This window comes from Lepisma saccharinum, unplaced genomic scaffold, assembly GCF_977018435.1.
Source record: "Lepisma saccharinum unplaced genomic scaffold, izLepSacc3.1 HAP1_SCAFFOLD_849, whole genome shotgun sequence".
NCBI lineage: Eukaryota > Metazoa > Arthropoda > Insecta > Zygentoma > Lepismatidae > Lepisma > Lepisma saccharinum.
Window position 1 is genome coordinate 30293 of NW_028143509.1, and position 26158 is coordinate 56450.

The 26158-nt window shown below is 38.3% G+C and overlaps 1 protein-coding gene across 1 annotated transcript in view; it reads left to right on the top strand.

Moving 5' to 3' along the window:
- The first annotated feature begins 1112 nt into the window (after positions 1 to 1112).
- LOC145983349 (uncharacterized) overlaps positions 1113 to 26158 on the top strand; it is a 30769-nt gene continuing 5723 nt past the window's right edge. The window contains exons 1-5 of the mRNA XM_083116488.1: positions 1113 to 1174; positions 4120 to 4363; positions 9009 to 9192; positions 15618 to 15761; positions 19147 to 19304. Of these exons, the coding sequence (XP_082972614.1) occupies positions 1150 to 1174; positions 4120 to 4363; positions 9009 to 9192; positions 15618 to 15761; positions 19147 to 19304 (755 nt within the window). The 5' untranslated portion in view covers positions 1113 to 1149. The remainder of the gene's footprint in view (positions 1175 to 4119; positions 4364 to 9008; positions 9193 to 15617; positions 15762 to 19146; positions 19305 to 26158) is intronic.

Here is a 26158-nt window from a genome sequence, read left to right on the forward strand (position 1 = left end):
GAGTTGACCGTTATACGTTCCTCTAAAGGCACAGTTGCCACATGACCAGTTTTCCCGAAAAAACAGACTACCATTTGTTTTGATGTGCTTCAAGCACGAACAACTTTTGTTGGATTGGGTTCATCTTGAAACACCCATACAGTCGACTGCTGTTTACGTTCCGGCTCAAATGCATATATCCATGATTCGTCACCTGTTACAATCTTATATACGTCTTTTGAATCACCACGATTGTATTTATTGAGCATTTGTTTGTACCAATTGACGCGAGCGTCTTTTTGAGTTTTTGTCAAATTGTGTGGGATCCAACGAGAACATACCTTTCTCGCAGCTAAATGATCATGTAATATTTTATATATGCTGGTGGAACTAATGCCTATGGTTGCCTCAATCTCACAGTATGTCACATGACGATCTTGCAGTATTAGGTTTTGCACAGCATCAATGTTTTCTTGAACAACAACTGATTTTGGACAACCTTCGCGAATCTCGTCGGTGAGCAAATGGCGGCCACGATTAAATTCGTTATACCAGCGTTTCACAGTGGCAAAGGATGGGGCTTCATCGCCAAATGTGGAAGTAAGTTGATCGATGCACTCTTGTCTTGATAATCCACGTCGAAAATTGTAAAAAATCATCGCACGAAAATGTTCACGAGTTAATTCTATTTTATTGTTGTCGCTCAATCTCCAAGGCAACATAAACAACACAAATGAAGCTATTGACAAAACATTTGAAGTACGTTATGGTCAATAATGCCAGACAATTCCGTGCAAACGTCAAATCGCGCCTAACTTCAATCAGTGTTGCCAAGACTCAAAATATAAATAGTGACCCTCGTATACTAGGATAACAGCGTAATCTTTCTTGAGAGATCATATCGACAGGAGGGGTTGCGGTTATAGAGGGTTAACTTTTCAACCTTTTCCTGTAGCATCCTTCAGTATTTGATGTTAGTGCTATTCAGATACTTATGTGAAATCTTACTTCCAGGTTGAACCAGCTAAATATAATGATGGAGTCCTATATTTGAAAGAAATCCTTTGGAACACAGTTTTTTGTCCTGATAGATTGAAGATAATCATCCATAGATTACAAACCGTTATATCAAAATTTTCCACAGAAGGCGAGAAAGTAGTAAAAGAAATAATGAAAGACATAAGATTTAACAAGGGTAAGTTTGACCTTTTTAATTTCACATTTGTAGCAATTGTTTGGAAACTGTCGCAATGGCTAAGTGTGCTGAGAGCATGACTCAAATGATCTGGACATTTACAATGCTTTGTGTTTGCCATGTCATCAATTTTATCTAATCAATATGCATTTTTCATTGTCATTGTTATTCAAGAATGTTAGAAACGTGACATGAAATAAGCCAAGTAGAGCCTGACCCATGAGTCTTTGGCATGCGCTGTAAAACTCAACAGTGTTGATAATGGAACAAATAGAAAAATCGATACAGTGCGCCAACGCACATGTGATACATGACTGACACTACCACTGGTTTGAGAACTAATAACCTACAAATGTATTAAACTGCAACAATTGGACCACACTCATCCTTCGGCAGTATTATTGCCTCAATGTGATGGGTGACAGTCGGCTGCCTTTGTTGTACATTTACAAACTATGCCGGCTTTCACATCAATAACAAGTATATACTATATTGCCACCAGACACTATTCTTTTGTTATGAACTTGTCACCCATCAAACAATGCCAATTTTAACAGAAAACCATATGCATCGCATTAAGCAGCAAAAATGATAACTTCCTAAAAGAACATGTGCAGGAGCCGAGAGTTGGAATGCTCATGGAGCCACATAATTTATTTCTTTTGAACAATTTTAACCTTTTGGATCCCAAGCGTGTCGATCCAGATGCTGTGTCAAGGTCGTAGTTTTTACGTTATAACTTTTCTATTTTTGGCTAGAATTTCGATTTTTTTTATATTGTTCCTAACACATGTATTTAACAGAAATGTTTCTTGCACCTTTTCTTTTTTCTTCATGAAAATGGAGGTGAAAAGGCGGGAAAAGGAACTTCTCTTTTGCATCTCTTTTCAAGGGAAAATATAAATTTCAAACATTTCAACAATTTTTTAAAATAATTTTTGGGGGTTTTCTCCCTTCCCCCTCCATATATACGCCAAATTTGCATAAATTTTGCATTTTGTGCATTTTGACATTTTTTTCGGCGGGGGCGGGGGAAATGCCATTTTTTAAAAAAAAAATATTTTTTGAGGGGATTTCCCCCCTTTCTCCCTCCATATGTACGCCGAATGTGCATACATTATATATCGTCTGAATCTGTGATTCATTCTGCGTACAACGGTATATCTTTCATATCTCTAGGGCATTTAGTTTCTGAGCTATAGTCATTTCAAGGTACCGCTGCATTTTGAAGCTTGAATCAGTGGCGTGCCCACCATTCCTTTTGGGGGTACAACTCAAGTTACATTGGTCATACGACAATGATGCAAATATTTTTCTGTTTCTTACATGCCAGCGATAATTTCTATGTGCATTTTGAACTTTTCATATCCTTTTTTTCGAGGGGGCAGGGGGGGGGGGAATGCCATTTTTTTAAAAAAATTATTTTCAGGGGATTTCCCCCCTTTCCCCCTCCATATAATGCCGAATGTGCATAAATTATATATCATCTGAATCTGTGATTCATTCTGCGTACAACGGTATATAGTTCATATCTCCAGGGCAAATAGTCTCTGAGCTAAAGTCATTTCAAGGTACCGCTGCAATTTGAAGCTTGAATCAGTGGCGTGCCTACCATTCCTTTTGGGATGTACAACTCAAGTTACATTGGTCATATGATGATAATGCAAATATTTTTGTGTTCCTTACATGTCAGCGATCATTTTCATGTGCATGTCGACACTGTCATGTACTTTTTTCGAAGGGGCGGGAGGGGGGCGAAACCCCATTTTTTTTAAAAAAAATTATTTTCAGGGGATTTCCCCCCTTTCCCCTCCATATATACGCCGAATTTGCATAAATTTCATATAGTCTGAATCTCTGGTTCATTGCGCGTACAACGGTATATCACTCATCTCTCTAGGGCAATTAGTCTCCGATCTACACTAATTTAATTGAAACTCTGCATTTTGCTCAAAATCTGCTCGGGACCGTGAGGCTTACTTGTGAAAATGGCCTTGGGACTCAAAAGGTTAAAATGATGAAATATAAACAATAATACTGGAGGCATTATGGAATTTAACGTTCACTAACTTAACCACATACACTTTCACATACACTTTCACACACGCACGCGCGCACACACACACACGCGCGCACACACACGCACACACACACGCACACACACATGCACACAAACGTCAAACCGGTCAAGTACTGAAAATTATATTATGGTGCTTCCAATCCAACAAAACTCACCAACACTTTGTCTTTCTCCTTCCATGATAGAAATAGTGCTACATTAATACAGTTGGCAACACTAGCCAACAAAAATGCACTGCTTAAAAGAAGCAATCATTACGTCATGCTATTTTGCCACATTAACATCCCTGTCGAACGTTGTGAACCGTGAACTGGAGCGCTATTCAATTGTTTTCAATTATGTTTGTGAGAGTGTGTCCAGGAATGGAATGAGTTCTTGGCAACAATCTGGTAGGTGAGTGATCAGGGCAGAACACTTGATCCTAAGAGGTAAGGAGACGAAACAAAAATTGGGATGTGCTGTGGTAGAGACTGCTGTGTCAGCCTCTACAGTATGTTATAGTCTGCAGTCTCAATGATCAGTAACAAAGTTTTTCACCACTACTTATTCCACAAGGGTAAACTATTTTTTAACACATTTGAAAATGTTATTATTTACGAGTACCTACCGTCTCAAGGAAGCTAGCTTCCAGACCAAAGTGACAAGTAGTGCAACCACAAACTACACGCTTTAGAAAAGCATTTCCTCCTGCAATCTGTATATAAATCATTCAGTGTGTACACCCAACCAACAGACAGAGGTGACCTAATACATGCAATTAATAAAATGGACATGAAAGACAAGACATATGCAACTTGTCATGTAACTTAAAGTGTGCACTTAATATGTTAAGCAGATGGGTTGAAAAATGCATTTTATATTTCAGGTAGCAACATATGTGCATCGGGTATTGTTCAGCAGCAGAAATTCCTGAAAGGTATAAATCAGGCATTAGGAAAGGAGCAGTCAGAAGTAATAAAAGATCTGGAGGTGATACGTGGAATAATAACATCCACCAAAAATTTGGGCATTCACATGTCTGCAAGTATCGAACAGTTGATTCGTACCAGAGATCCAACAGCACCATGGCAAAATTTCCTGCCAGAAGATCAACGGGCAGTGAGAAACAAGTTAGTATTTTCTGAAGATTTATATATATAATGGATAAAAGCAAGGAGGGCCAAAAGGGCTAAGTAAAAATCAAAGAAGGTAAAAGGAAACACTCACCGGACAGTAGAAAAATTCAAAATTTTCGCTAATTTCATAGCATCATCGGTGTGAGGAGAAATAGACGGAACACTAATTTCATGCAAGAAAGCCTACTAGCTGTATTTGTAGTATGTGTATGAGGGTCACTATTTATATTTTGAGCCTAACAATGAAAAAACAGGAATTTTGCATTGAAAACTGCTTTATTGTTTTTCGAAGTATTCTCCTTTATGGTCAATACACTTTTGCATTCGTTCGAACCATTTGTCAAAGCAGTTTTTCCAATCTTCTTGAGACACATCCATAATGTGGTTTTTGAACGCATCAACGGCATCTTCCGCCGACGAAAATCGTTGTCCACGCAATTTATTCTTGACATTCGGGAACAAGAAGAAGTCATTGGGTGTCAAATCAGGACTGTATGGCGGATGACCCATCAATTCGATTTTTTGACTGTTCATAAAGTCTGTTGTTAGACGAGATGTGTGACAGCTGGAATTGTCTTGATGAAGAATGATCCGATGGCGTTTGTTTGTTTTCCGTATTTGACCGAAGACCTCTGGCAAACAAATTGTTGTGTACCATTCAGAGTTGACCGTTCTACGTTCCTCTAAAGGCACAGTTGCTACATGACCAGTTTTCCCGAAAAAACAGACTACCATTTGTTTCGATGTGCTTCAAGCACGAACAACTTTTGTTGGATTGGGTTCATCTTGAAACACCCATACAGTCGACTGCTGTTTACGTTCCGGCTCATATGCATATATCCATGATTCGTCACCTGTTACAATCTTATATACGTCTTTTGAAGCACCACGATTGTATTTATTGAGCTTTGTTTGTACCAATTGACGCGAGCGTCTTTTTGAGTTTTTGTCAAATTGTGTGGGATCCAACGAGAACATACCTTTCCCGCAGCTAAATGATCATGTAATATTTTATATATGCTGGTGGAACTAATGCCTATGGTTGCCTCAATCTCACAGTATGTCACATGACGATCTTGCAGTATTAGGTTTTGCACAGCATCAATGTTTTCTTGAACAACAACTGATTTTGGACGACCTTCGCGAATCTCGTCTGTGAGCGAATGGCGGCCACGATTAAATTCGTTATACCAGCGTTTCACAGTGGCAAAGGATGGGGCTTCATCGCCAAATGTGGAAGTAAGTTGATCGATGCACTCTTGTCTTGATAATTCACGTCGAAAATCGTAAAAAATCATCGCACGAAAATGTTCACTAGTTAATTCCATTTTATTGTTGTCGCGCGATCTCCAAGGCAACATAAACAACACAAATGAAGCTATTGACAAAACATTTGAAGTACGTTATGGTCAATAATGCCAGACAATTCCGTGCAAACGTCAAATCGCAACTAACTTCAATCAGTGTTGCCAAGGCTCAAAATATAAATAGTGACCCTCGTATCAATGTGCATGCACCTTATGGAAAACTACACTTGCCTTAGTAGTCCCACAGTTCATTTCTTTATACTGCATTTCCTCAAGGTATAGTTCAAACAACATTGATTGCCCTTAAGGAGAATTTCATATTACTTCATGCAATTAATCCTTAATTTTTCTTATTGAAAACTAAAACTTTTTCAATAGCTCAGTGTGTTAGGGCATCTGACTACCATGCAAGAGATCCGAGTTTGATTCCTGACAGGGGAGAACTGGGATTTTTCTACCTGTTCAATCAGCTCCGGCATTCACCCACCTTCGCATTAAGTGAATACCTGGAGGAGATTCTGGGTGGAGCCTGGTGCTGATCACATCACCCCCACCTTCAGCCATGATAAAGAAAGTGTGTGTATCCTAGGACACATTAAACAGTGCCGCACTCTATAAGCATTCTGGTTTTGATCCCACTTTAAACTATATTTAGTCCCGCTTTGCTCATCAGCATAAAATGAACTAAAAACAAGCTTTACAAAACTTGCGTATTTTCAGATTAATCGACAATTTATTGTAGGTTTCAGGAGTATTCTGGAGGTCAAACACTCGCTCCGCCAAAACTTTTTGTCTCGTATTCCTACATTGAGCATATTTTATATATATATATAACCAGCACGCTAGTGGTTCTGAAGAAAAGCGGGGATTATATGGCTTTGCGAGATTCAAAACAATGACGCTTATTCCTTCGCACTGGATGAGTCATTGCAGTTATCGGCAAGCGACAGCTTTCCAGACGCTAGACTAAACACTGGCGCCAGCTGCAGCGTAAACACAGTGAGACCGGCTGGAAGTTAGAGCAGCAGGTGGCAAAAGGGAAATCATCAGCATTTTGAAGATAACGCAGTTGTCGAAGACCAAACTTTTATCAGCAGTGTGAAAAAGAAAAATGATCCTTGCATTACCTTTTACCATGCAACAGACAATAATACGGGCAATATTTCCTATCCAGACAGCTGCATTCAAACAAGAAAGAGGGACCTGAATTCTGCAATTATCACATTACCATGCACACCAGTGGCGGATAATGAGCTGTTGTAGGAGAAGGAAGGGGGTCACTTTTCTTTTACTTATCATGAGGTTTTTGTTAGTTTTGAAGAAAGTATTCAGAACTGTTTGCTTTTTTTTTAGACACCAAAGGAAAGGAACCCATGTGTGCACACGAGCAAGAAAATCGTGGCGGTAACAATTAGCAACGGACCCCCCCCCCCCCTTGCTGATAGAAAAAGGGGAGAAGTCACTCGGACAACAAAATACTGTTTTGGCAAATTTTATGACTGGCACAGTTGGGAAACGTATGAAGCAGGAAACTGAAGTTGCAACATACGTAAGATCGACGTCAACTTTTGCGGGAAACGTAGATGACAATGTGTTAAGCAGGTTGACGATATTTAGTTGGCCTATGCGGCTTTGATTATCTGTAACAGTTTCCATTTTTTTATGGAGTTCTACAGGGCACAAAGAACACGCTTTTAACGAAAGTGGTTACCGGAAGTTGTCGGCTACCAGGCCAAAAGTTGCTCGCTCACGGGAAATTGCTGTATCTCGAGCTCAGAGCTAGACAGATGGGTGAGACTTCCTGCGATCTTATCTCGCATTTCTCATCTAGCACTGGTGAATATTTCCAAGGTGGTGCATTCAGCGGGGAAAGAGCTTGACCTGCCATGCACATTGACAAAGAATGTCAATGTCCAGCGGGCATTTCCGGCTGCTTCCCTCAAGTTGTCAGCAGCTCTTAGGACAAGGAAACATGTCAAGGTGAAGTTAAAATAACGTCCAAGCTCTCTCCACATTCGATCTTCTCTTGTCGACTTACACAGGTGTCTACTTCGAATTAAGCGTAACCAGTTTTACGGAAGGGTCTTGTAAACAACTTCGTATTAAAAATTATCCGTATTTCGATTTATCCGTACTGAAATACATTATAAATCCTATCTTATCGGCTGGGGAATGGGAAGAACTTCAGATTAAAGGGTACTTCGTATTAACCAATATCGTATTAACGAGGTTTTCCTGTACACACTATCACATTCCTTGCACTGAACCTCATATATAATCCCCTCCTCTCTGTTTTCTTCCTTCCTGTTCGCTATCCTTAAAGTGCTACGCCCTCCCTTTCTATATGTTTTTATGCCCGCTTTTCTAAGTACTTTACTTATTATCTCTGTGGATTTCCCCATACTCCTTATACCAAATCACCTCTCTTTTTCCTTCTCTCCCCCCCTCTTGTTTCTTTATCTTCTTTCTTCTGTTTACGTCAAGTAAGGAAGACAGAAACAATGATGGATTCTTTCCACTGTTGAGGAATTACTTCTTTATTCCACATTAGACAAATTAATTTATGAATTTGACATATTAATAAATTCTCACCATATTTAACTCAGCTGTTATTAAATTAATGCCAAGTGCTTTGTTATTCTTTAGCCTTTTAGTAGCATCTTTAACTTCAGTAAAGTTTTGTTCCGGTACTAAATTTTCTGTTGTTTCTACTTCATTCACTTCTGATTTATCTCCTACATGAAAATTTAAAAGGTCTTTAAATTATCTATTTGGGATTTCGTTGCGGTAGCACTGACAGAGACCAATTCCACACAGGTAAAACAGTGACAGCAAGAAATCATTCTAGCTTGGTAGCTCATGGTAGAGCAATGGCACTGTATGCCAAAGACCCAGGTTCGAGTCCTAGTCGAGCCTGCATTTTTCGCTGAAAATTCTATGAATAACAAATGGTTGTAGTTTATCCCATAATATTTGTGACTTCTATTTGTTGATGTATTTAGAGTGATTATGTGAAATGTAAAATTCCCACCTTAAATTAAATATTTTATATGTATATTTCATTAAATTGAATTTAATAGAATTTTTGAATACATTGGTATCACATAGGCCCTTTATATTGTGTATATATTTGTGTGTATAAGTGTGAGGGTGGTGAGAGGCAGTAATATGTAAGGTTGAAATAAAGAACATAACTGCTTGTAGCCTTGAAACCCAGGAATTATGCTTAAATGTTATCATGGTTCTAGAGTAGCCACCTTGTAATAAAAAAAGCATTAAACCAAACTTTAATTGTCACAATTGTTATTTATTATTCTGCTTTTTCTTCCTAGATTTTCCATGATTTCGGACTCAATTTACTTGAATAGGCCCAAGGACGGAAAAACCAGCTGTCTCTTCAGCTCGGATAACATTGAATCTGCATTTTTAAGTTGCACAATACCATCTGTAACAGACTTCAAGGACCCTGATTTACCGGCTCTTTTGCTGTTCCTGCAGTACACAAGCCAACTTGAAGTGAGTGAAGAGTAAATTTTGATTTTGTGCATTCTTCTAACAGCACCTGATTATTATTGAAACTTGCCGCTGAAAATGAGCTCACCATTCAAGTGTCCACTTTTGTTGTGCACCAGCACTTTGCAATAACAAGTTGAAATTTTGACACACATTAGAGAAAGGTCTGACTATATAGAGTATTCAACTTGGCGTGGATATCTCTTGTCTCTTTTCTGCTTCACTTTTGCAAAGTTTCACCATTTTTCGGTGATTTATTAATTTCTTGCATATTCAGCCTCATATAATATGGATTGTGTGATATACTATATGGAGGCAACATACAAGGTGCATTCAAGTTCTAAGGTCTACTATTTTTTTCTTTCTTTCTTCTTCATAAACCACTTACACAACAGAGATGTAACTTCATTCACTTCTCAACATAGTCTCCCTCTAGCTGTAGACATACACACTTTTAGCAACGCTGACGACATGATTGCATGGCCGCCGCAAACACTTCTTTAGGAGTCTGCTTGGCCCACTGGAAAATTGCTGATGCAATAGCAGCAGACGAAGGAAAAAGTGCGGCCCCGGAGAAAGTCCTTCAATGTTGGGAAAAGCTAAAAATTGCTAGGTGTAAGGTCAGGTGAGTAAGGAGCATGAGCACACACTTCAATGTTGTTGTCATCAAGGAATCTCTGAAGCTTTGCTTCCCTGATGAGCAGGAGCATTGTCTTGATGAAAAAGACACGTGTGAACTCCTCTCTGGCCATTTTTCTGCAAAGGCTGGAAGAAACTTCGTCGCAAGAACTGTTTCGTGGGAAGCAGCAGTGTCCTGGGGAACGCAATATGTGAGGATTATTCCTTCACTATCCCAAAAGATGGCTATCATCATTTTGTCGTCACTGGTAGTAACCCGGAATTTCTTCAGGGGCATCGAATGCTTCCATTGCTTTGATTGTCGTTTGGTTTCGGGATTGAAAAACTGTATTCATGTATCATCCATCGTCATAATTTGTGGAATGAAAGCACCATTCATGCCATCATCACGTGCCAAGAGCGACTGACACATTGCCACACGTGATGCTTTGTGCTTGTCTGTCAGCATGCTTGGAACCCATCTGGAGGAAACCTTTCACATTTTCAAGTCATCATGAAGAATGGTGTGCACAGAACCTATGGAAATGCCGCATTTGGAGACAATGTCTTCCACGGTCAATCGGCGGTCATCCATGACCAATTGCTCCACCTGGGCAATCAAGTTCTCAGACCAGCTTGTACGTGCGCGAGGCTGCTTCGGTTCAGTTGCACACGACGTTCTGCCTTCTCTGAATTTCCGCACCCATGAATACACGTTTTTCACATCCATGACACCATCACCACATGTCTCAGTCAATTGCTGATGAATGTCGATCAGTTCGACCCCACGCAAATGAAGAAAACTGATGATCACACGCTGCTCTTGTAACGTGAATGTCGCCATTGTTAGTATCAGAAACAAGTCTCACTCTACCAGCTGCCACAAGGTTTCTGTGCACAGTACGGTGCTGCCATCTCTCTCACACATTCACAAATAGTGTAGTGTCCAGTGTGCCAAACTGCATGTTTGTATCTGCCACCAGTCCTAAAAATAATAATAATAATAAATAAAAATAAAATAGACCTTAAAGCTTGAATGCACCTCGTAATGTGTGCATACTGAGCCTACATCAGGGTTACTAGAAAAATTAATGCTACCTTGCAGGGTGGATTACAGTTGTAACAGCAGACACACAAAATATGCATTGTTTGACATGTAAGGCTTTTTAAGGCAGGAGTTATTTTATTTGCTAATGTAAACAGGCTGAGGGTATGTTGATACAATACGCATGTTCCATGTTTGGAGATTAGTTTGATGTGTGTGTGATCTATAGGCGAAAATTTATTGAGTCCTGAAGTTTGCTCTGAAGCTCATTTATCAGATTTGAGTCACATTTGCTGTTGTGCACCATCTTCTTCCACAGGCTATAAATCTAGAACTAGTTCTCGGAGGAACCTAATATTTGGAATACAAGCCCTCCAGACATGATTGAACCATCATGCCAAATTTCATCTAAATCCTAAACTATTAACTGGAGACCCTGGTCGATCTGACATGGAATGACCCAATAATAATAATTAGCCCAATGAACGAAAAATATATATTTGAATACACACATTCTTACAGACATAACCATCTTGCCAAACATTGCAGTGAATGGAGGATAGTTTTACTTTGTACTTAACTATCATCCATATTAATATCAAAATGTATTTTTATGCGTGTTCGTAACATTTGTGACTTTGTAGATGCATTATTTCAAAGTTTGCAAAATTTGTTGATTAGTGCTCATTAAATACTGTTAGGCTTATCTGCGGACACAAAATAGTGAGTTATAGTGACTTGCGTGGAAACTCAGATATTCATTGGTCTGGCATATATACAAGAGGCAGATATAAACAGTGCCAACATGCTATATATTGCTTAAATATCATGATGGTTTGCATCACCAAAACAATGTGATGATATGTATTGCTGACACAATATGTATCATCAAACGATCGTGATGGTATATTGTCTAGTTGATACCACCTTTACAAAATGTTTTCAATATCTCAATATATTCCAACATTAATATTGACCCTGCCCATGGTAAAATAGTTTAGTTTTTCCAAGATGTAGCAGTTTTTTAGTAAATATTTCATCTTGTACTTCAATTTATGAAACAAATTGTAAGTCCCTCTTTCTAATCTCCAGAAATGTAGTCTAAGCAGAGATTTGAATGTGCCATCCAAATTTGGAGCTAACTCAACTTATGAAAAATCTAGTTGCAATAGGAATTTCAGCTTAAAAACTAGATTTGCTAGTGATATAATCAAAATTGGTGATTTGCCCCACCCTTCCTAAACCACACACTATATTACAGAGTCGTTACTAAAAATTAAAAGCTCAAGTGATGACCTAACATTGCTGAGACTTGAGCTTCTTAATCTACGACAATGTAACCTCAGATATGAGCATAACATAAAGCTCTTGCAAAACATGTTAAATCTGACTGTCGTCCACCATCTTCAACAGGGTGGCTAGTCATCGGGAATTCTGCATGAATTATTGGGTCTGGGAATTCTGCGAGACTCCGAAGTGAATTTTTCTCCGTAGATGTGAAAAATTGCAACTTTTATTAATTAATCCAAGTTCCATTGAACTTATACATATTTAAAAATGCACTGAGGCAAGTTTTTTACAGTATAGGTTTCATTTTTATTAGGGATAGGACCGATTAATTGGTACTCTATCGGTATCGGCCGATATAGGCATATCGGTGTATCGGTTGATCGGTAAAATTACCGATTATTTTACCGATCCGATATATCAATAAATATCTTATAATTTAGTGCAAAATTCTGCCATTTTGTTGTAATTTTTATGGATAATCTCGATGCCCTACTTTTTAAAAAAGTAATTGTCTAAATATTAAACTTCTTTTGCACTGCAGTCACCTCGAAACACACATTTATTAAGGAGATCAATGAACATTTCAGGTTCTTCATGTACAGTCACAGACAGTTCTGGGTTGTATAAATCCCATTAAGTTTCAATGGAATTGTTACAACCCAGAAGTGTCCGTGACTGTACCATTTCTAATCTTATATCGGATCTGTAGAATATCGGTTATCGCTATCGGTAAATTTTATATCTGTACTTTATCGGTATCGGCCAAAATTTCATATCGGCCCATCCCTAATTTTTATTGAGGAAGAAAAAGAAAGCTGCGGGGAAAATAAAAAAAAATTCTCTCAATCTGTTTACTTTTTTAGTATCTTTGCAGAAAAGTCTACCTGACAGACAAAAGATTATTGCAAGATAAGATAGCCTCCAGTTGAATAGACAAATTTGAGTTTGAAGTTGTACAATTAACAAATGTTCGTAGATTAGTATATCCTGTAACATCCATCATTCGTGTTTGAAAATATATTTCAATTTTGAATATGTGGAATCGCAAATGTAAACTCTGTTCCTTATATTAAATATCTTAAATATATGTACCGTTTAATTGATTTAGAATTTTTGGATACATTGAAATCTCGCAGACCTTTAAATAGTTAATATATTTGTGTGTGCAAAACGTGTTAATGGTGAGATTCGTAATACGTTAATGTAGAGAAAACATGTGCTTGTATACTCTTGAATTTTTGGATAGCTCACCTTGAAAACTGGGAATTATACTTTAATTTTATCATGGTTCTAGAGTCTCCACCTTCTTCAAACATGGTGACCAATTTTTCTCAAATACAACATGACACCAATCTGTCAAGTTATGTTACAACTGTAAAATTGCAACTCAAAAGCTTTACATTTATGGTAAAATGTAAGTTTGTGATTTTACCACCACTCCTAAACTATGAGATACAATTTTAGTTATGACAGCTGAGTTTATTTAGTTCCTTATACTCAAAAATGCATTCTAGACAGCTTGGTAGAAAAAGAGAACAAGGTATAGAGTTTGCAACATGAGATATATATATATATAAGGAAGAGGGAATCACCATCTTAATGCATGGCATGGGAAAGATAACAGAACACAAAAACATTTGCACATGTACAATAATTTGAGAAATTAAAAAATCATTTAGAAAGGGTTCAGATTTAAATATACTGCAATTATAACTTTATTCTGCTTTCACAACATTTAAATACAATGTACTCAATTCTCCCTTGTAATGTTTTATAGAGGGTGGCTCAAAAAGTCACTTAACACACCCGATACAAGGCTCCTGCAGCGCGCAACATGGAAATGGTGATGACCAATCGTTATCAGGCCAAGGGGGAACCACATTGAAGCCACCTGCGCAGTCGCTGGCCATCTTGATGTCCGCCATCTTGAATTCAACTTCAGAATTTCAAATGGGAAGGGGTTGATATATCAAATCAGGCTAGAATTTCACGAGAAATGCATTGGTGAAGGGTTTTTCAACGTATCTTTAACCAGTAAAAACTTATGACTGAATTCTTGTACAAATTTGCTCCTTTTCGAGGTGTTAGAAAAATGCCTTAAAATTTGTTTAGCGCACCGGTAATGCATCGAGATCAAAGTGATGTCTAGGGAGAGAAGTTTGTATGCCATTGCTCAAGATTTTAATCAGATACATCCATGAAGAGCTGCGGATTATGAATGGTTGTCACGAACAATTACAGTGAAAAGTCCTTCACAGTGACAAGGCTAATGTTTATGTTCATAAGGAAGTTTATAAACAGAATATGCGACCCTTTTCATCTGATAACTAACTTTGGACAGAAACTGCTTCACAACGTTCCCATAGTGTTCTGGTGTTCCTCCCTATTGAAAAAACACTGTAAAAAGTACCTTCTTCCATAAGCAAAGATGAAAAACCTGTTTATTTAACAAATCCAAGTAGCCCTAAGCATTTAAGGTTCCGTTGATGGAAAATTGACTAACCAGTCATGTTCCACACAGCACACCACACTATTAACTTACCAGCACTAACCATTCAGCTTCTCTCCCTAGACGTCACTTTGATCTCGATGCGTTACCGGTGCGCTAAACAAATTTTAAGGCATTTTTCTAACACCTCGAAAAGGAGCAAATTGATACAAGAATTCAGTCATAACTTTTTACTGGTTAAAGATACATAAAAGAAAACCTTCACCAATGCATTTCTCGTGAACTTCTAGCCTGATTTGATATATCATATCACCCCTTCCCATTTAAAATTCTGAAGTTGAATTCAAGATGACCGCCGACTGTGTGGGTGGCGTCAATTTGGTTCCCCCTTGGCCTGACAACGATTGGTCATCACCATTTCCACGTTGTGCGCTGCAGTGGCCTTGTACCGAGGGTGTTAAGTGAATTTTTGAGCCACCCTGTACATGCAAAAATGTATTCTATCAGTTCGTCACAGATGCAACTATGATTTGCCATTATGATTTCCCCATAGGAAGTCGCTGATAACCAAAGTGATACCACATCTCAAAATTATGTACTTCATTCAACTATACTGCATTAGTCAATTTTATCTAAAAATTTCAGACACTTTTTCTTTTTTTTTTCTTCAATATATGTTATTATTTCTGTTAAAAGTCCATTTCTAGCATGATTTGAGAAAAATATGAAAAAACCCACTGTGAATTGTACTACATTAATTATTTTGAGTATTATATGTTTGGCTAAGCCTTGATTTTACAAGTTTTCTCAAACTGTTGACAATCATAGAACCTCACAAGAATCTACAGCAATAATAATACATATACAACATATTCCGAAAAGAAAAAAACTGCACAATTTAGGAGGAGCATAGGTGGGGTGGATGGGCAAAGATGGAAAAGTCATCTATTTAGTGACCATGACAACTGTTGTAAATTTCAAAATTGTTTACGCTATGAGCTAATATTTTATTTTCATCATTTCAAGGGTCCAATATGGCGCCGAGTTAGAGGACAAGGCTTGGCGTACTCTTTTAGTTTGCTTACTGAACCCAGTGAAGGGCTCCTCTACTTAACATTAGACCGTTGCACTAATGTTGTGACAGCATTTGAGGCAGTTGGATCGGTGATGGTAAGTTGCCTTCCCATATAATAACAAGTTATGTAGAGTATGGCAGCTAAATACAAGAAGTTTGTAGTGTACTAATGGTACGGGGTTTCTTTGTATAAAATATCCTTTCAACATATATTTTAAATAATTATAGCGACAACTTCATTAATTAGAGAATATTGTATCAGGATGGTTGTGAAAATATATTTTCCAAGTACAGTAGTTTATAGTTTGTAAGAAAGATGAACATTGGCTATTTCATGCGAAATCAACAAATAAAGAAGTACTTTTCAACCTCACATATTTTGATTCATTTGAAATTTAGCATACTGAGGTAGGAAAATATGCAAAGTTGTAGGTAGATGTATATTTTGTATTTCCAAAATTACAGTTGTGCAAACTGTACAATATTTAGCATTTTTTCAACCTTGTTAAATTTAAATTGCAACATTTCCTCAATCAGGGAACCTATAGAAGTGATTCAAATGGCATTGGAAAGGTCTTGAAGGGCTCTTTCACATGAGATATAACATGCCTAGTCTGGCAGGGTGGTGACAGACCTGGAAAACCAGGAAAAGTCGGGGAATTTTGTCTTTATCGACAAATGTTACTTTGAATGGTAGATGTGATGCAATGAATCAGCCAGGCAGGACTGGCTTATTTGATGAACCTTCAAGTAATAAGGGAGTGAAGCTGTCAACCAGAGGAGGTTGACACTCACTATAACTTCTGTTTTGCATTCTGAAGGAAAATAATGAGGGCTTTAAAACATCTGGCTGCACATGTTTTTGTACAAGTGTTTAAAATATTTTTAAAATTGAATATTATTTGGATGAAACTGTTTTGAAAAACGCTTTTGATTACCGAGCCTATTTTGCCATGTAAGCCCCCTGGGACCGGGCCAATTTTTAGCAAAATGCAGGGTTTCATTTAAATGACTGTAAATCAGAGGCTAATTGCCCTAGACAAACGAATAATATATTGTTATACAGGGTTTGTCGGGAAAGTAATGAGACTGGGTCCAGTAAATAAATTTTATTGATCCAATTGGTACAACTTGTTAAAATTCTTCAAAATACTCTCCTTGGCTGCCAGCACGATTTCCACGCAGCGTACGCCTTCTGGAAGTCAGCTTCCGACAACCCCTCAGAACACCCGTCGTTGCTGCTTGGAAGGCCAAAACATCATCAAAATGGCGACCTTTCAAGCTTCTTTTGAGCTTTGGGAATAGAAAAAAGTCCTCCGGGCTCATGTTGGGATTGTACGTTGGCTGCAGCAACGTGGCAACGCCGATTCTAGCCAGTAATGACGTCACAACGAACGTGGTGTCACTCGACACGTTATCGTAATGTAGCTTCCAGCATTTGGCAATCTCCGGCATGTTCAAATTTTCACTCACAATTTCGTGCACCACTGTTTTGGGTAGATTCAGTTCTTCGGCTATCATTCGCACACTCAAACAAAGGTCTTGGTCCAAGAGTTCCTTGACTTTGACGACATTTTCGTCCACACGACTCGTCGAAGGGCGTCCAGAGCATTTGTCATCCTCCATGTTTTCCCATCCGTTCTTGAAATCTCCATGTATATACAGGGTGACTGGTAATTAGATGTATTCCCTGAAAGGGGTTAAAGTAGAGACAATTTGCAATAAATTTGACCATATGATACCCCGTCCGAAAATTAGTAGTTTTCGAGATAATCGAATTTCAATTGTTTTTTTAAAAAATGACAATTTTCCACATAAAAAGATGAATTGAGAAAAAACTGCTCATTGTATGGAACTTATTTCAGCGTTTTCTGATAGCTAACAAATAAGTGGTTCGTTGAAAAAAAAAGTTTTTCCCAAATAACAATCACATGCAAGTAACGGGTGGGTCTAAACTTACAAGTGATGATAAAAAAATGCACTCTTAGTTTACTTGGCAACGTATTAAACGGGTGGGTCTAAACTTACAAGTGATGATAAAAAAAATGCACTCTTAGTTTACTTGGCAACGTATTAATAACAAAAATGGTATGACACGAAGCGTACAAATTACTTAAATTACTTCCTTGTGACATCTGCTTTCCAACAAGGTACAAATGTTGCTAACATTCACATTTGTGTACAAGAAATAATACTTCATTCATCTTCATGTGAATGGAATCAATGAACAATACAATTAAAGAACATTACACATCTTGTTCAAAGTGGGCACCTCCATTACGAATGCAGGCACACAGGTTTTTACGGACATTTGGTCTGTTAACTCGTGATGTGATGGTGTCCTTGTGTTGACCAGCTGTTAAGATCCTCTTCCTGAGCTCTTCTTGCGAGTTTACCGGTGTCTTGTCATGTGGCTCCAAATGTACTCTGTAAATAAAATGGAAAAAAATAATCTGGAAAGGGTGGGATTTGAACCTACGATGTTTTGATCTTGACCCTGACGAGAACAGCAAAAAAAAAGTACTGTCATCTAACCAACTACTCCAGGAGATTACTAACGGAAAGCTCAGAAAAACACGTTGATCTCAGTTGAAGCAACCTTGTGCCGGAATTTCAAACCATTTTTCGCCAAGAACCAAGGAAAAGACGCACTTTGCAGAATCGTTTGGTGTTGTGCAAGGTATCTTGACTACAGATTTCGTATAAATCATCAGAAATTTGCCTCCTTGCATTCAAATGTGACTGCAATTCTTTCCAGATGGATGAGAACCTGTTCGGTGTTTCAAAATGCACATAAATTTCCCTATTTTGAAATTCAGAGCGAAGAATCGTGAAATATTTTCACCATTTGTATTTCTACTTAACTTTTTTTGTCTACTCATGTATTTTATTACTGCTTTAGGGTTTCTTAATGAAAAAAAAAAATCACTAACATTTCCATTTAGGAAGAAGAAATGTTGCAAAGTTGGCTACTTTTAGTTGGCTCTGAAGCGCTATGCTGCCTAATTTACGAATTCCGGAGTTTGAAATTTTTCAGGGCGGTCAAATAAGAAGAGTACAAGAAAACAAAAGACATGAGAAAACACTCGTTGAATCTTGCTATTTTTGAGTGTGCGGATAAACGATATTCTACTGTATTTAATTTTGGAATGAATTTTCAATTGGTAATGCATGCATAATGAAAGATGATTTTCTGATTTCAATAGAAAACAATAAATTGCTTAGGTGATGGAGATGATGATAACTATAATTGTTATAACTGTAACATTGTTCAAGGTACAAATAAATGTTTGATGTAGGAAGCATTTATTCCTCCAAAATGTTACATTGCTTGTAACAAATATAAATTAGAAGAAAAATTCTGTAATGTGTGCAATAAATATGTAAAGGAAGAATTATACTTTCTTTATCACCTTTGAATGTCCATGCAGACACTAATTCTTTTTTAGTAACAATTTCTAGTACTAATTTTTCTTTTAGGAACATCTATTGAATGGGGAAGATTGGGAACCCTATCTTCTGGAATCTGCGAGAATGTCTTTAATATATGAAACAATAGAAGAGGAGAGGAGTCCATATCTTTCTGCAAAACAGTCGCTACTCTCGTACTTCAAAACTGGTGACCATAGTTACAATAGGTAATTTTTACAACTATTCCATACCTTGTCGCTGCACCTGAGAAGTGTCTTGTCAGGTTTTTAAAAGCAAACTGTGGCATTTGAATTCTCTGTGGGGTCATGTCCTGTGTTTGTCCTTTCGTGTGCTAAGTACTCCTGTACAGCCTCAACTTTTAACCAGGGTGTGGAGATTTTATTCTCAGAGACAGTGTAGTTCTAGTTTTAGTTCTTGTAAAGTAATCTGACTGTATTATTTTAAAAATTGAGTGAGAAAGTTTAACCTTTAGTGGATGGCTGATTTTCGAACGAAACCGCCCAAATTATATAGCAGTAATTAACACCTCAGAACTTGAAAACTACACTTGATATTTCAGTTCTGTCTTCTTTATTCATTACCATCCAATACATTACAGCTGCATATTTAGATTATCTCTCATGTATTTTTTGAAATATTTTAAAACAAAGCTCCGATTAATATACTGAGATGAAGTACTCGCTTACTATTTGTAAGATCGTCTTTTCTTTGCTGCACTGGCCTTGTTGGCCACATAAAAACCAGGTTCGTGGATTAGTTAGTACTTAACCACTTGCTTGATTAACCCGAGTTAACTCTGAAATTGTTTTTGCTTTACATATTATTTACCCGAGATATCTCGTTAAAATCTTACAACTACAGTGCACTTTTCTGCCTACCTGGACAGTCTCGTTTGAACTTTAATAGGTGTTAATTTCCATTTTGGCCACTACGTGGAAGGTGTAGATAGCTTGTCGAGGTACTGCTGCCATCTACTGGATTCCCGTGACACTACGTAGTTGTCGCCTTTCCAGTGATGCGAGAGGAAAGAAGATTCGTCGCAAGTCAAGATACTATTGCCCACATTGCGATGTTGCACTCTGTGTTAGCCCATGCTTTCGCGTTTATCACACTGTGGGTAACATTTGATGTGAGACAGTATGTGTGATAGGCTGTAAACTTGGACAGCATTAAAATGTGAAGACATTTTATTTTCGACAGTTTATATGCTATTTTCAAACATTTGTAGTACTTTCCTTATATGTACGAGTTAACTCGGGTTAATAATTATGGAGGGTTTTTGAATAGTTTTGTGACCTTATTTGACCCCAAAAATAGAATTTCGTTACTGTTCCTTAATTGCCGATATTGGTACATTGTACACACAATAAAAAAAAATGTGTAAAATATGGACCATTTTTGGGAAAATAATGTGTCAGGAATGTGGTTAATCTTAGTACAGGAAAATCTCGTTAATACAAAGTATCCTTTAACTCAAGTTCTTCCCATTCCCCAGCCGATAGGATAGGATTTTTAATGTATTTCAGTGTGGATAAATCTAAATACAGTCAACTCTCGATTCAACGACCTTTCACAGTTCCCGGGAAAAGGGTCGTTATTTCGAAGGGGTCGTTATTGGAATTTGCACCAATTTTCAGCTTAAAGGGAGCTCAAACGGACACAAAGATGCCTAGGAGATGATAACACCATTTATCCTGGTAGTTATACAACCTGTTATGCACAGGATGCGTGTTGTGAGAAGGAAAACAGAACATGAAAAAGTTTTCACAAAAGAGAATTTAAAATAATGTTACTTTGTTTTAATTGTGCACAGTCGTTGCTTTCCCAGGAAATTCTTACAATTCTAGTTCATGAGAAACCCATTTCCACTGAGACCAATGGAAAGGAAAACAATCTCTCGCTTATTGCAAGTGAAACTCGAAGAATCTTGACACCAGCCAGACTGGTGCCAGCAAAAGTCGGGAGATAATCGGGCAGAATAAATGTGGGATTTTATACGGGTCTACTGGAGCATTGTTTGTTACAAGATTAACTGGTAAGATTAGATCTCTCGGGAGAAACATCACAACTTCTCTAGGTACCAGACAAAAAAAAATAAAGGCAGGGCTGTAATTTTAGTTCTGGTTCGGCTGCGTAAAATACATCGTAAAAAAAAAGTCACTTTTCTTTGCTTCAACCAACGTCATTCACCCTCCCCCCTTCCCCATTCAAGGGGGCAGTCCAAACTCCTTCCTTGACTTGCATTGTAATCCAGCGTGAAAAAGGAAACGCGCAACTTGCATTCTGTTTTCACCCAATGCGTATTCTAGGACACGTCATTAAACAGCGTGGCAGTCGATAATCATTCGGGTTTGGAATTAAATTTCACTTTAAACTGTATATTTAGTCCCGATTAGCCCATCAGCATAAAATGAACTGAAAACAAGCTTTATGAAACTGCGCATTTTCACATATCAAAATGGTAGATTGTTATTTACTCTCACGTTAATCGACGATTTAATGTTGTATTTAGGAGTATTCTCGATGTCAAACACCCACCCCTCCAAACGTTTTTCCCCTTGAATAATGTATTTTTAATCGGTCTCAGCGACCATTCCTATATTGAACACTTTTTTTTTCCTCCACATGAATGGTTCTGAAGAAAAGCGGATGCAATTTAAATTTACAGATTTGCTTATCAGAAGGCGCAGAACATGAAGTTATTTTAACTCTTGTTTTCCTTACTGGAGATCGAATTTCATTATTGTCAAATCAAAACAGCTTTGCGAGATTCAAAACAATAACTTTTTCCTTCACGCTGAATGAGTCATTGCTGTTATCGGCAAGCAAGAGCTTTGCAGACGCTAGACAAAACACTGGCGCCAGCTGCATCGTAAAAACAAGGAGACTGGCTGGAAGTTGGAGCAACAGGTGGCGGAAGAGAATAATCCCAGCATTTTAAAGATAACGCAACTTGGAACTTTTAACAGCAGTGTAAAGAAGAAAGAAATGACCCTTGCTTTACGTTTTACCATGCAACGGACAATAATACGGGCAATATTTCCTATGCAGACAACAGCATTAAAAATAATAATAATAAATAAATAAATAAAAAACAACTGAATTCTGCAATTATCAACATTGCCGTGCACACCAGTGGCGGAGAATGAGCTGGGGAAAGGGTAGAGGGTCACTTTTTTTTTACTTGTTCTATGGTTTTTGTTCAATTTCAAGAATATATCCAGAAGTGGTTGCCCCATTTTAGACGTGAAAGGAAAGGAAGAGGGGTGGGTCCTTTTCCACCCTCGCCTGTAATCAGCCCGCATGAGCAAGAAAATCGTGGCTGAAACAATCTGCATCCCCCCCCTTATGTTTGCTGACAGGAAAAGAGGGAGAAGTCAGTCAGCCAACGGAACACTTTTTTGGCAGATATTAAGACATCGACACAATTAGGAACACGTATGAAGTGGGAAACGGGAGTTATGATGCACGTAAGATCGAAGTAAACTTTTGTGGAAACCTGGATGACAACGCATTAAGCGGGTTGACGATCTTTAGTTCACCTATGTGGTTTTGATTATCTCTAACAGTTTCGCTTTTTTATGAAGTGTTGCAGGGAACACAGAACACGTTTTGAATGAAACCGGTTACTGGAAGTTGTCGGCTACAAGGCCGAGAGTTGCTCACTCACGGGAACCTGCTGAACTGAAGATCAGAGCTGGACAGATGGGCCAGACTTCCAGGCGCCACGCATCTGTATTTTCGAACATTCCTGCGATCTTATCTCTCAAGGTGGTGTATTTATCGATGAAAGAGCTTGACCTGCCATACACATTGGCAAAGACTGCAAGTCCAGCAGTCATTTCGGGCTGCTCCCACCCTCCCCCGCGAGTTTTCAGCAGCTCTTAGGACAAGGAAACAAGTCGATTTAAAATAACATCCAAGCACATTTGATCTTCTCTTCTCGCATATCCAAGAGCAAGCTTAGCAAAACAAGCCTGGCACGTTGGGTAGCAGCAGTCGGGTGCGGGGTAACATTGGTGCACTTGAGGGAGGGGAGGGCAGAGGTCAAGTGCTATTGGATATCACTCAAGCATGGTGTGGTGGTGTCTATTTTTAGTTCAGACCTAATTGTGAGCGGTAGAGCACTCATAAAGGGAATGAGTGGAGGAAAAAACAATGCAATTTCGGCCAAAACTTTTTCCCCCCAAATTTTTCTAAATTTTTCACTGTTCACGGTAAAAGGGTCGTTACTTCGAGAGGGTCGTTATACCCGGGGTCGTAGAATCGAGAGTTGACTGTACGGATAATTTTTAATACGAAGTTGTTTACAATACCCTTCAGCAAAGACCCTTTTGCTCAATTCAAAGTAGACACCTGCTTAAGTCTAGAAGATAAGGGAGAATGTGGAGAGAGAGCTTAGATGTTATTTTAAATTGATCTTGATTTATTTCCTTGTCCTAAGACCTGCTAACAACTTAGGGGAAGCAGCCTGACCGGCTTGTTGGACTTGCATTCTTTGTTAATGTGCATGGCAGGTCAAACTCTTTAATCACTGAATGCACCGCACCACCTTGGAAAACTGTTAGATAGTAAAAGCCACAAAGGCCAACTAAAGATCATTTAATGGGATGTTATCCAGGTTCTGGCAAAAGTTTGCCTTGATTATTGATGTCGTGACTCCCATTTCCTACTTCATACATTTTCCCAACTGTTCTGATTTCATAAAATTTGCCAAAATCATTGGTGGGAGGGGGGAGTTGATGCCAATTGTTTCAGCCTTGGTTTTCATGCTTGATTAGGCGAGGATGAATGTATTCCCCCTCCTTTCTTTTGACGTCAAATGAAGCAATGAAGATACCAGTCCTGGATACGTTGTTCAAAACAAACAATAACCTTGGGACAAGTAAAAAAAGAAAATTCCATGTACTCCAACAACAGCTTATTTTTCACCACTGGTGTACAGGGCAATGTGGCAATAGCAGAAATCATTGCCCTCCCCCCCCCCCCCATTTTATATTGCAGCTGTCTGCATAGGAAATATTGCCCATTTGTCTGTTGCGTTGACAACATTGTAAAACATATAAAGCAGGGATCATTTTCTTTCTGCTGCACAATGCTGATAAAAGTTCTGGTTTGGATTTGACTATAAGAAAATTTGATCTCCAGGTTAAATTGACTTTGTTCTGCACCTTCTGGTGAGCAAAACTCTAACCTTTTATGTTGCACTTGACACAAGAATAAACATCTTGATCACTCGGAGCAGTGGAAGGAAATGCACACCAAGTTCAATATAATATAATCGCTGCTTTTCTTCAGAGCCATCCTCATGCTACAAATAAATAAATCACACAATGCACAATGTAGGAATCTGCTCCCACTTGGAGTTCCACTGCATTTCTTTCGTATCAAAGACTGAATGTTTATTTTCTTTTTCTTTTTCATCTTTTAGATGAAAACGTTTTCATGTTCTACTTTCCTTCCCACTACATGCATCCTGTGCATAACAGATTGTATAACTATTCACGATAAATGGTGTTTCAGTCTCCTAGGAATTTCCCCATCTGTGTAAGCTGCGTGCCCTCATTTTGTCACATATTTAGTCTAACAAATTGTACTCCATACTTGAGTATACAGTTTCTTTAAAAACTTACAATATTATTATATAGTACGAGGGTTCAGAAGGGGTTCCCTTCGGAAGAATTACGAGGGTCACTATTTATATTTTGAGCCTAACAATGAAAAAACAGGAATTTGGCGTTGAAAACTGCTTTATTGTTTTTCGAAGTATTCTCCTTTATGGTCAATACACTTTTGCATTCGTTCGAACCATTTGTCAAAGCAGTTTTTCCAATCTTCTTGAGACACCTCCATAATATGGTTTTTGAACGCATCAACGGCGTCTTTCGCCGACGAAAATCGTTGTCCACGCAATTTATTCTTGACATTCGGGAACAAGAAGAAGTCATTGGGTGTCAAATCAGGACTGTATGGCGGACGACCCATCAATTCGATTTTTTGACTGTTCATAAAGTCTGTTGTTAGACGAGATGTGTGACAGCTGGAATTGTCTTGATGAAGAATGATCCGACGGCGTTTGTTTGTTTTCCGTATTTGACCGAAGACCTCTGGCAAACAAATTGTTGTGTACCATTCAGAGTTGACCGTTCTACGTTCCTCTAAAGGCACAGTTGCCACATGACCTGTTTTCCCGAAAAAAAAACAGGCGACCATTTGTTTCGATGTGCTTTGAGCGCGAACAACTTTTGTTGGATTGGGTTCATCTTGAAACACCCATACAGTCGACTGCTGTTTACGTTCCGGCTCATATGCATATATCCATGATTCGTCACCTGTTACAATCTTATATACGTCTTTTGAAGCACCACGATTGTATTTATTGAGCATTTGTTTGCACCAATTGACGCAAGCGTCTTTTGGAGTTTTTGTCAAATTGTGTGGGATCCAACGAGAACATACTTTTCTCACAGCTAAATGATCATGTAATATTTTATATGTGCTGGTGGAACTAATGCCTATGGTTGCCTCAATCTCACAGTGTGTCACATGACGATCTTGCAGTATTAGGTTTTGCACAGCATCAATGTTTTCTTGAACAACAACTGATTTTGGACGACCTTCGCAAATCTCGTCGGTGAGCGAATGGCGGCCACGATTAAATTCGTTATACCAGCGTTTCACAGTTGCAAAGGATGGGGCTTCATCGCCAAATGTGGAAGTAAGTTGATCGATGCACTCTTGTCTTGATAATCCACGTCGAAAATTGTAAAAAATAATCGCACAAAAATGTTCACGAGTTAATTCCATTTTATTGTTGTCGCGCAATCTCCAAGGCAACATAAACATCACATATGAAGCTATTGACAAAACATTTGAAGTACGTTATGGTCAATAATGCCAGACGATTCCATGCAAACATCAAATCGCGCCTAACTTCAATCAGTGTTGCCAAGGCTCAAAATAAATAGTGACCCTCGTACATGTAAAGCTTATTTTGTGAGCTCTTACCAAGTTTAGAACATCTCTTATGGGGGTAAGTTATACTCTTAATTTATTTTCA